Raw genomic sequence first — 12,194 nt, forward strand, 5'->3', positions numbered from 1 at the left:
TTATTAAGCTATTATTAACTATCCCTCTCCTGTGACATTTCATTAGATGGACACTTGGTTACAGTAATTACATTATGAGTAACATCATCAAGCAGCTTTCATTGGTCAGATTTAGATAAAGATGGTTCTCACCCTCCAATGAAGTCTTTGATGCCCTAAAACAGAGCAGATTAAAACAAGAATGTTATTACCAGATCATCACGGCACTGTCTCTTCTTTAACGTATGAGAGAATGAGACAGTACTCAGGAAGCATGCACGACTCCTCACCTTCAGTTGCTCTGGATTCTCTTCTTCAATCATTTTGGCGTGGAGCTCCTCGGCCGTGCTTTCCAGCCGACTGATCTGCTCCGTGGTCTGAGTGAGTGCCTCCTCCAGCTGGCTGAGCTTCTCTTCCTTCTGCCTCTGAAGTTTCTCCTTGATGCGCTTTTCTTCCTGGAGCAGAAACTCCCTCAGCTTCTCAAAGTCTGCGGTGACCAGCTCCTCCAGATCTCCCGCTCGCTCCTAGAGCGCAGGGTGCAAATGTCAGCAAAAATGTGGACATGTGAGTTGCCTGTTTTATTAACTCTGAAGCAGTTAGGACTTTGTTCGTGTAATATGACATAGGCGGTGAAAGGAAGTGGCAGTCAGGGGTTCAACAGCCACCTCCAAAGATTGACTGCTCAGCCCTCCCTTCCACTTTTTATTGTCAGAAAATAATTAGAATCTACAATATAAACTCATCAAATGACACAACAGAAAATCACACTAATAGTATATAAAAAGTGCTGGGTGATAAAATGATTATGATATGTATAGTGATAAAATTTAGGTTGATAGTGATGATAAGCTTTGGAATAGTGATGGGTTGAAAAGATCAATTCCCCAATTTTAAATCAATTCTCACTTTAATTCCCACAAATCGATTCATACATCCAAATATATATATTCTCTCCAGCGTTGTAACAGCGTGCCTGAAAACATTACACTGCATTTGGGCCATTGCGCTGTTTCCAAGGGTGTGTAACTGGAAAAATTAAATGATCATTTCTCTACATTGATTATAGACGTGTTGGTTCTGATTTAGAAGCAGTGCGTCCACAATTTATTCATCAGCCTCTGTCAAAGCCATTTATAGATGTCAATGACCATCGGGATTCTAATTGTCTGTTGTTGCAGCCAAGAAAAGAGAATCGTCCGCGTTTATATTTCACACAGTAGTTTGTTTTTTCCCCCATTCCTCATAACGTGCCGTTTCTGTGGGACACTGCACGAAGGTTCTTTGGTGTCAACTGTGGGAGAACTTGTCCCACAGCAGCGTTCTCCTGCTGTAGGTAAACTTAGGAGAACTTTCTCCCCAGCCACGTTCTCCTGCTGCGTGTTGCACAGCGAGTGTTGCAGGCACGGGTTTTGTAGGGGAGACTGGGGCCATTATCTCCTGGAAAATTTTTATATTTAGAACTCTCTGAAACACTACTGCCTGCATTTTGAGGGCCAAATTTTGTGAAGTAGTATTAATATGTTGCATAACTAGACAATCAGGTAACAACTCAAAAAATGGTTTTAATAACACTAACCCAAATCGATATCAGATCGAATTGATTCGGAAGCAAATCAATTCTTGAAATTTGAATCGATACCCAGCTCTACTTTGGACACTTATGCTCGATATGGACAGATCTAGCAGTGAATTACAAAGGAAAAATAAATGTGAGGGCAACATCTGCTGAATGATCTCCCGGTGGGGTGAGGTTTGCTACCTCCATTGTCTCCGTTCCTCCATTCCCCTCGCCAAGGGGTCTAAGGACACCACTTCCGTTATGATAGATCTCTCCAACGTTCCTGAGCAATATCATGATCTCAAAGACGCATTCAGTAAACATCACGCACTTTCCCTACCACCTCATCGACCGTACGACTGCTCCATCGATTTGCTTCCGGGCACTTCTTTTCCCTCCAGCCGGCTTTATACTCTGTCGCACCCAGAGAGAGAATTAATGGAGCAGTATATTCAAGACTCCTTGGCAGCTGGTCTCATCCATCCTTCCTCATCACCCTTAGGGGCAGGGTTTTTTTTTTCGTGGGGAAGAAGGATGGGTCTTTATGCCCCTGCATTGATTACCGCAGATTGAATGCCATTACCGTCCATAACAGGTATCCTCTTCCACTGCTTGATTCGACATTTGATTCGCTGCAGGGGGCGTCCATTTTCACCAAACTAGACCTTAGAAACGCTTACCACCTCATCTGCATTAAGGAGGTGGACGAGTGGAAGACTGCGTTCAATACCCCCCTGGGCCATTTTGAATATATTGTGATGCTGTTTGGTCTCACTAATGCTCCCGCCGTCTTTCAAGCTCTCATTAATGATGTACTACTTGACTTCCTCAATCGGTTTGTATTCGTGTACCTAGATGATATCCTAATATTTTCCAGAAACTTTCAAGAACACACCCAACATGTCCGTCTGGTCCTTAATAGACTTCTTGAGAACCGTTTGTTTGTTAAGGCAGGTTAACAAACAAACGGTTTTGTTTTTGAACATAATCAAATCAAGCCTGACCCAGCTAAGATCACCGCAGTTTCCGAATGGCCCACTCCCTCCAATGTCAAACAGCTTCAGCAATTCCTTGGATTCGCCAACTTCTACCAAAGATTTATCCGTAATTTTAGTCAGATAGCTGCCCCTCTCCATCAGCTCACATCCTCTAAAACTCATTTTCTCTGGTCCCCTGAAGCCAATCAGGCCTTTAACACTCTCACACATCGTTTTACCACCGCCCCTGTCCGGGTCCAGCCCGATCCGGATCGTCAGTTCATTGTGGAGGTCGATGCCTCCAACATCGGGATCGGGGCCGTCCTCTCCCAGTGGGCTGAGGGCGATGGGCAGCTCCACCCATGCGCCTTCTTTTCTCGGCGTCTGTCTCCTGCCGAGCGCAATTATGATGTGGGTAACCGGGAACTCCTGGCAGTGAAGGAAGCACTGGAGGAGTGGAGACACTGGCTAGAAGGTACGTGCATTCCCTTCATTGTATGGACAGATCACAAGAACCTAACTTACATACAAACTGCCAAAAGGTTAAATTCCAGGGAGGCCAGGTGGTCTTTGTTTTTTGGATGGTTTCATTTTTCTCTCACCTACAGACCCGGCTCTAGAACACCAAACCTGATGCCCTCTCTCGGCAATACACCCCCCTCGACAGCAAAACCACCTCTGACCAGGTGGTAGTTGGGGCTCTGACGTGGGACATAGGAAGGGTTGTCAGGGAGGCACAGGTTCACCATCCGGATCCTGGGGGAGGTCCCCCTGGACGTCTTTTTGTTCCACCATCTGCACGTTCAGCTGTTCTCCAGATCATTCACACGGCCAAATTTGCTTGCCACCCGGGCATCCAGCGGACCCTCCATCTCCTTCAGCAGCACTACTGGTGGCCCTCCATCCAGGCGGATGTGCGAGCGTATGTGAATGCCTGTCCCACCTGTGCCAGAAGCAAGGCTTTCCATTTGCCCCCCTCAGGTCTCCTTCGTCCGCTCCCAGTCCCTGGACATCCTTGGTCGCACATCTGCCTGGACTTTGTAACCAGCCTACCCGCCTCCCACAGACACACTGCCATCTTCACCATCCTTGACCGGTTTTTTAAGTCTGCTCATTTCGTGGCCCTGCCTAAGCTTCCCTCTGCCCAGGAGACCGCTGACCTCCTAGTCCACCATGTCTTCCGGCTGCATGGCATCTCTCAAGACATCGTGTCGGACCGAGGTCCCCAGTTCACTTCACAGGTGTGGAAGACTTTTTGTTCAGCATTAGGGGCCTCAGTCAGCCTCTCGTCCGGGTTCCATCCCCAGACCAATGGCCAAGCGGAACGGGCCAACCAGGAGCTCGAGGCCGCCCTCCGGTGCGTTACTTCCTCCCATCCATCCTCCTGGAGCACCCACCTACCCTGGATAGAGTATGCTCATAACTCCCAAGTGAGCTCCGCCATTGGACTGTCCCCTTTTGAGTGTTCTCTGGGCTACCAGCCCCCATTGTTTCCGGACCAGGAGTTGGATCTTGCTGTGCCATCTGTTCCGGCCCACCTCCAGCGCTGCCGCCGGGTGTGGACGACTGCCCGTTCTGCTCTGCTCCAGACGAGAGGCAGGACTGTACGCCATGTGGATCGTCATCGAACCCTGGCCCCCCACTACCAACCTGGACAAAAGGTCTGGCTCTCAGCGAAGGACGTGCCTCTCAGGGGTGAAACCCGGAAGCTGGCGCCCCGGTTCCTGGGTCCTTTCATGGTGGAAAGGATTATTAATCCTGTGGCTGTTAGACTTAAGTTGCCACGGTCCCTCCGGATCCGGTGTTTCATGTGTCTCGGCTCAAGCCCATGCAGGTCAGTGCCGTGTGCCCTCCGGCCGATCCCCCTCCTCCCGCCCGGGTGGTGGGTGGTCTTCCGGCCTGGACCGTCCATCAGATCCTGGATGTGCATCGCCGAGGTCGGGGTTTCCAGTATCTGGTGGACTGGGAGGGCTATGGAACTGAGGAGCGCTCCTGGGTGTCACGGGACCTCATTCTGGACCCCTCCCTCTTCCGTGTCTTCTATCAGGCCCACCCGGATCGGTCGCCGAGGGGCTCCCGTTGTGCTGCTGCTTCACTCCCCCTCCCTTCCTGTCTCTTTTCTGGCTGACTCATGGAGCTGACTGGACTCACTTGTCTGCAATCATCCACATCTGTATTTATACCTCGACTCTTCACTCACTCAGACGCCGGAAACTCAGTTGCCTTTGGTGTATTCTGGCCTCAGCTTTGTTTCTTTAACTTCTGGTGTGCCATGATTTTTGCCTTCTGACCCTGTTCTCCTGTGTTTTCAGATTTTGGACTCAGTCAGCCTGGTCAGCCACCTGGTCCTGCCCTGGCTCAGCTCTTTTTACCTCACTGGAAGTGAACCCTCTCTGCAGTACCCTGGCTCGTCTCTCCCTCCTTCAGTGCTTGGTTTATCTGTGCATTCAATTCAGTTCTTTATTTACTCACTAATAAATTGTTATATTTTTGCTACTCCGGTCTCTTTTCCTGCATACGAGTCCTAACCTCTGCCTTTGGTGTTTTCACCATAACAAATCGGGTGTTGTAGCCTTCTTGTTACAAACACTAAAAATCAAGTAAATGCTGATGCGGTTGGTAATATCTCTACATGAACAAGTAAATTAAATATATAATGTATGAAAAAAAGCCAACAACTTCACTATGTACTATTGGACACAGAATTTAAAAACTCTCACTCGCTTGGTTCATTGGACCACTTCATTCTGGATGCTCCCCCCCATGCTAAATTTGCTTCCTCCACCTGTGTCTTGTTGCTCTTTTGTACTTTATTTTGTTTTCAATTTGTATCATGGATGACATTATTGCAAAAGAATCAGCTTGGTGTGAACATGTCAGTACCTGGAGTCAGTAAAAAGAGGGGTGGGAGGGGAATCTTGCGCTGATTTACTCAGAGCTAAAGGGAAATTCCACGACTCTTGTGTCATCACAGAGCAAAATCACTTTAAAACTGATACGGTGAAACTGATGTTATGCAGCTCTGTCAGAATCAGTTTCACACACACTCCGCTGTTCACACCGCCAGGTGTGATAACAGAGGAAATGTCTTTCAAAGTTCCCAGAAAACACAGGTGAACAGTCATATAAGGAGGGAGGGAGAGAGAGAGAGAGAGAGAGAGAGAGAGAGAGAGAGAGAGAGAGAGAGACGTGCATGCTCGACCTCTGCTATATTGCATGATGTTCTCTGAGAAAGTCAGATGTGCAAAGAATACTACTTACAGTATGGTGCATCATTTAACTTTGTGTTAAACATCATTTTTTGACACTCTTGTGCTTGGTGTCCCTATATGTTTTGTCATTTTCATTATGGATAAGTACAAATTTTAGTAACATGTTTTAATGTTTCAAAAAAAACAAAACACCCAATTAACACCTCTCTGAGTCAGTGTCAACAACTAAAAATAAGTTTATTAAAATTAGCATTCAGAGGAAAAAGCAAGTCTGTTTGAGTTTTAGTGATTCTACTTTTATCATGTTTTTACAATTAGTTTTACTGCAATGCCCCCTTTACAAAGTACCATTTGTAAATTCAAATTAGTACTTCAGTTTTCTTTCCACATTTAATGAAAGTAAAAGAAAAAGTTAACTAAATATTAAGATACATATATACATGATCTATTTCTGTGTGTCTATAAACACATACACACAATTCTTTCAAAAGCTCAATTAATATACAGTAACTTTTCTTTTCAGAATTCCAACAGGAAATATTAGTTTTCAATATAAATTACATGAAAAAAGTGAACTAAATGACAGAAGCCGTTGTTACAACTAAATGTGGAAAAGGAATTATAGACTCTTTTGTTATTATTATTACTTGATGTTCATCTGTCTGTGCTCAGTATAACTCCAATCCTATTACTGCCAGGGTCTTCAAATTCACAAGGAACATTCTTGGGACACAGACCTTGGACAAATTAAAAGAAGACTAACCTTGACCTATTTTAAAAGGCTAAAAAGCCAAATTGTTTCAATCTGTTCAGTTTCTTTTTTGTTTGTTTTTTTTTTGTGGCAGGCATAACAGCCAATCAAAGTACAGCTGCACTGTGGCGTCAGTGGCTGGTCTCTCCAAAATCACTTTGTTTTGTGTGTTTATATACATTTGTCATATATAATGTAAAAGCTAGCGAGAAAAAAACACTTCTAAAACTGAAAATGCTGTTTTTGGACCCTAATAAAACCTCAATTTATTTACAAGACATTCCGCGGACATTAGCATGGTGACATCACAGGCTGGTAGCTAGCTGCAAAACTCTGTTTCATTTGTGTGTAAATATATCTTATGTCATATTTTATGTAAAAGCTATCAAAGAATTAAACACTTCTAAAACTGAAAATGCTGTTTTAGTAACTTGATAACACCTCTGGAGTAATTTACAAGATATTTTGCATGTTAACATGCATGCTAACTCATAGCTAACTTTCTATGGAGTTAAATTTTTGTCATTAATACCTGCAAATGCACAGAGGGTGATCTACAAATATTCCTTGATTTGCACAACTTCCGTGGTTAAAATGTAAATATTGTTTTTAACTGATTGATAGAGGGGCTTTATTGAACATTGTGAAATTGTACGTAAGACAACAGGATCTTAATAATTAATTAAACAACTGCAAATTATAAAGAACACAATGTTCATACGGCCGAGGGAATTTTAGCATTGCGTTATATTTATTATTTGTAAACACACATCCTCACCCCCTACCCCAAATGTTCAGATTCTGTAGATATAATTCCAAAAATGCAGATTAAATGATCACTTTTCCAGCCAGTTTTCTTTAGACCAGTAATGGGATGGATATATGAACATTTCCCAGTCACTGAATATGTTTTGAATATCATTTATATCAATCATTAAGAAATACAAACTAGAGTTGCAACAATTTATCGATTATTAAATTAATTACCAAATGCTTTTGTAAAACTGATAGGTAAATTATTTGTGACTGAAAAAGAGCTGTTTTCCACAATCTTGTGTATGTTATGCATGAGCTTGTGAGGCAGGTGAAAATGGACGGAAAACACGACAAGAAATACGCAAGAAGAAACAAAAGTTTAGAAACTTCCTCTCACTCTCTTTCACCCACATCCTGTCATACCAGTGAAGAAAAAGAGAAATGAAAATATGTGACTGTGCAAACTAAGTGGGTCAAACAGATCAACAGGGAAACAGATGGCAAATTATAAAGCAAACTCAAACAGGAAAAGACTGTTTTTCTTTTTCTTTTAATCCTGTCCCTCAGCATCACTCCTCCAAATATCTCTCCCTGGTTGTTGTAGTCAAACTGTAGTCATCCATGATCACAAACAGAAAGAGGCCATGGCAAGTTAAAAGATATTATGACCTTTCAGCACCACTGAAACAAAAATCTAAGTCAGTGTATGTGTATTTTTGACACTATGTATACTTTTGACCCTGGCTTCATAAAAAAAAAAAAAAAAAAAAATCCAAAATAAATTAATACTTGTTCACCTAATTCTGGGGATATTGTTTCCCCATTAAAGATGTGGTACAATCATTCTATAACGGGAAAAAAGACAGTCCAACAAAATCTTTTAAGACCTAATACCATGACATTCACGTCCAATGAGTGTATGAAACTGCTCACCACATGAATAAACACACAGAGATGGTTATTTTAGATTAATATGACTGTGATGGAAAAAATTTCCATGATGAAAACCCTGGAAGTTTATAAAACAAATACATCAACATACAAAATCAACTTTGACAAAAGTGTGTTAAAGTCAATTTCAGGCTGGAATCACATAAAAAACAAACAAAAAAACATTATTGTTCTAGAGTGGTTTTGTCAGAAATATTGTGCCATGGTGCATGTCAATGAATTTGAACGTCATGAAAACATTCAATATTTTTTGTCACATATTTCAGAAAGTGAAAAGTGTATATATTCTCAACTCATTACACAAACTAAAATGTCTGAAGCATTTTTGTTTTTTAATTTGTAATTTTGATCATTACGGCTCACTGCTCAAAAAACAAAAACAACACATCTCAAAATATTACAATATTTCATTTCAAATATAAGTAACTGGCAGCACGGTGGATTGGTGGTTAGCATGGTAGCCTCACAGCATGAAGGTCATAGGATCGATTCCCACCTGTGGCTTTTCTATGTAGAGCTTGTGTGGGTTCTCTCCAGGTGCTCCGGCTTCCTCCCACATCCAAAGACATGCAAGTTGGCTGGATTGGAAACTATAAATTGCCCGTAGGTCTGCGTGCGGGTGTGAATGTCTTTGTTTGTCTACAGGTGACCCTGCGACAGACTGGCGTCCTGTCCAGGGTATACCCCACCTCATGCCTTGTATCTGATGGGATAGGCTCCAAGCCCCATGACCCTGAACTGGAGTAAGCGGTTGAAGATGAGTGAGTGAAGTTTGAATAACTCAGTATTTATGCAGTACAAATACCATGATTCTCTCACGGCCGAGGTTTTAACCTGGGCGGAATTCCCCCAAGGGCTGAATTCTCTTTTTAGAAAAATTTGTTTAACCCTCAGCGGTCCAAAAAGATTAAAAAAAAAAAAAAATTCGATTTGGACTTGGCGGATGGACCCTAGAGGGTTAAAAAGGAATGACTAAGGAGTTAGAAAAATCTCTATATACAACCCCTAGCAAAAATTATGGAATCACCAACCTCGGAGGATGTTCATTCAGTTGTTTAATTTTGTAGAAAAAAAAGCAGATCACAGACATGACACAAAACTAAAGTCATTTCAAATGGCAACTTTCTGGCTTTAAGAAACACTATAAGAAATCAAGAAAAAAAAATTGTGGCAATCAGTAACGGTTACTTTTTTAGACCAAGCAGAGGGAAAAAAATATGGACTCACTCAATTCTGAGGAATAAATTATGGAATCACCCTGTAAATTTTCATCCCCAAAATTAACACCTGCATCAAATCAGATCTGCTCATTAGTCTGCATCTAAAAAGGAGTGATCACACCTTGGAGAGCTGTTGCACCAAGTGGACTGACATGAATCATGGCTCCAACACGAGAGATGTTAATTGAAACAAAGGAGAGGATTATCAAACTCTTAAAAAAGGGTAAATCATCACGCAATGTTGCAAAAGATGTTGGTTGTTCACAGTCAGCTGTGTCTAAACTATGGACCAAATACAAACAACATGGGAAGGTTGTTAAAGGCAAACATACTGGTAGACCAAGGAAGACATCAACGCGTCAAGACAGAAAACTTAAAGCAATATGTCTTGCTTAATGCAATATGTCGATTTGTTTCACAGTGTAATCTTCACGTGCCTTAACTAAAGCACTCCCTCTGCTGAATCACCTCTAAATTATTTACACATTATTCACTTTGTGTGTTTTTAGGAATCCGCTAGCTTAGCGCAGCTACTAGCTCTTAGCCGATTTAGCATGGCGGCTTCTCCTGTCTCTCCTGCACTTTTCTGCTCTGGGTGTGAAATGTTTAGTTATCCCTCGGCCTCCTTTAGCAGTAATGGTACTTGTAATAAGTGTAGCTTATTCGTAGCTTTGGAGGCCAGGCTGGGCGAATTGGAGACTCGGCTCCGCACAGTGGAAAATTCTACAGCTAGCCAGGCCCCTGTAGTCGGTGCAGACCAAGGTAGCTTAGCCGCCGTTAGGTCCCTTCCAGCAGATCCCGAGCAGCCGGGAAAGCAGGCCGACTGGGTGACTGTGAGGAGGAAGCGTAGCCCTAAACAGAAGCCCCGTGTACACCACCAACCCATTCACATTTCTAACCGTTTTTCTCCACTCGGCGACACACCCACCGAGGATCAAACTCTGGTTATTGGCGACTCTGTTTTGAGAAATGTGAAGTTAGCGACACCAACAACCATAGTCAATTGTCTTCCGGGGGCCAGAGCAGGCGACATTGAAGGAAATTTGAAACTGCTGGCTAAGGCTAAGCGTAAATTTGGTAAGATTGTAATTCACGTCGGCAGTAATGACACCCGGTTACGCCAATCGGAGGTCACTAAAATTAACACTGAATCGGTGTGTAACTTTGCAAAAACAATGTCGGACTCTGTAGTTTTCTCTGGGCCCCTCCCCAATCGGACCGGGAGTGACATGTTTAGCCACATGTTCTCCTTGAATGGCTGGCTGTCTGAGTGGTGTCCAAAAAATGAGGTGGGCTTCATAGATAATTGGCAAAGCTTCTGGGGAAAACCTGGTCTTGTTAGGAGAGACGGCATCCATCCCACTTTGGATGGAGCAGCTCTCATTTCTAGAAATCTGTCCAATTTTCTTAAATCCTCCAAACTGTGACTATCCAGGGTTGGGACCAGGAAGCAGAGTTGTAGTCTTACACACCTCTCTGCAGCTTCTCTCTCCCTGCCATCCCCTCACTACCCAATCCCCGTAGAGACGGTGCCTGCTCCCAGACCACCAATAACCAGTAAAAATCTATTTAAGCATAAAAATTCAAAAAGAAAAAATTATATAGCACCTTCAACTGCACCACAGACTAAAACAGTTAAATGTGGTCTATTAAACATTAGGTCTCTCTCTTCTAAGTCCCTGTTAGTAAATGATATAATAAGTGATCAACATATTGATTTATTCTGCCTTACAGAAACCTGGTTACAGCAGGATGAATATGTTAGTTTAAATGAGTCAACACCCCCAAGTCACACTAACTGCCAGAATGCTCGTAGCACGGGCCGAGGCGGAGGATTAGCAGCAATCTTCCATTCCAGCTTATTAATTAATCCAAAACCCAGACAGAGCTTTAATTCATTTGAAAGCTTGACTCTTAGTCTTGTCCATCCAAATTAGAAATCCCAAAAACCAGTTTTATTTGTTATTATCTATCGTCCACCTGGTCGTTACTGTGAGTTTCTCTGTGAATTTTCAGACCTTTTGTCTGACTTAGTGCTTAGCTTAGATAAGATAATTATAGTGGGCAATTTTAACATCCACACAGATGCTGAGAATGACAGCCTCAACACTGCATTTAATCTATTATTAGACTCAATTGGCTTTGCTCAAAATGTAAATGAGTACACCCACCACTCTAATCATATCTTAGATCTTGTCTTGACTTATGGTATGGAAATTGAAGACTTAACGGTATTCCCTGAAAACTCCCTTCTGTCTGATCATTTCTTAATAACATTTACATTTACTCTGATGGACTACCCAGCAGTGGGGAATAAGTTTCATTACACTAGAAGTCTTTCAGAAAGCGCTGTAACTAGGTTTAAGGATATGATTCCTTCTTTATGTTCTCTAATGCCATATACCAACACAGTGCAGAGTAGCTACCTAAACTCTGTAAGTGAGATAGAGTATCTCGTCAATAGTTTTACATCCTCATTGAAGACAACTTTGGATGCTGAAGCTCCTCTGAAAAAGAGAGCTTTAAATCAGAAGTGCCTGACTCCGTGGTATAACTCACAAACTCGCAGCTTAAAGCAGATAACCCGTAAGTTGGAGAGGAAATGGCGTCTCACTAATTTAGAAGATCTTCACTTAGCCTGGAAAAAGAGTCTGTTGGTCTATAAAAAAGCCCTCCGTAAAGCTAGGACATCTTACTACTCATCACTAATTGAAGAAAATAAGAACAACCCCAGGTTTCTTTTCAGCACTGTAGCCAGGCTGACAAAGAGTCAGAGCTCTATTGAGCCGA

At 42.7% G+C, this 12,194-nt stretch overlaps 1 protein-coding gene across 1 annotated transcript in view; it reads right to left on the reverse strand.

Annotated features, from left to right (window-relative positions):
* LOC117520408 (zinc-binding protein A33-like) overlaps positions 1 to 12,194 on the reverse strand; it is a 36,374-nt gene that overhangs the window by 17,011 nt on the left and 7,169 nt on the right. Inside the window, exons 3-4 of the mRNA XM_034181752.1 lie at positions 270 to 503; positions 133 to 155 (exon numbers count right to left, since the gene is read on the reverse strand). Of these exons, the coding sequence (XP_034037643.1) occupies positions 133 to 155; positions 270 to 503 (257 nt within the window). The remainder of the gene's footprint in view (positions 1 to 132; positions 156 to 269; positions 504 to 12,194) is intronic.

This window comes from Thalassophryne amazonica, chromosome 11, assembly GCF_902500255.1.
Source record: "Thalassophryne amazonica chromosome 11, fThaAma1.1, whole genome shotgun sequence".
In the NCBI taxonomy this organism is placed as follows: Eukaryota; Metazoa; Chordata; class Actinopteri; order Batrachoidiformes; family Batrachoididae; genus Thalassophryne; species Thalassophryne amazonica.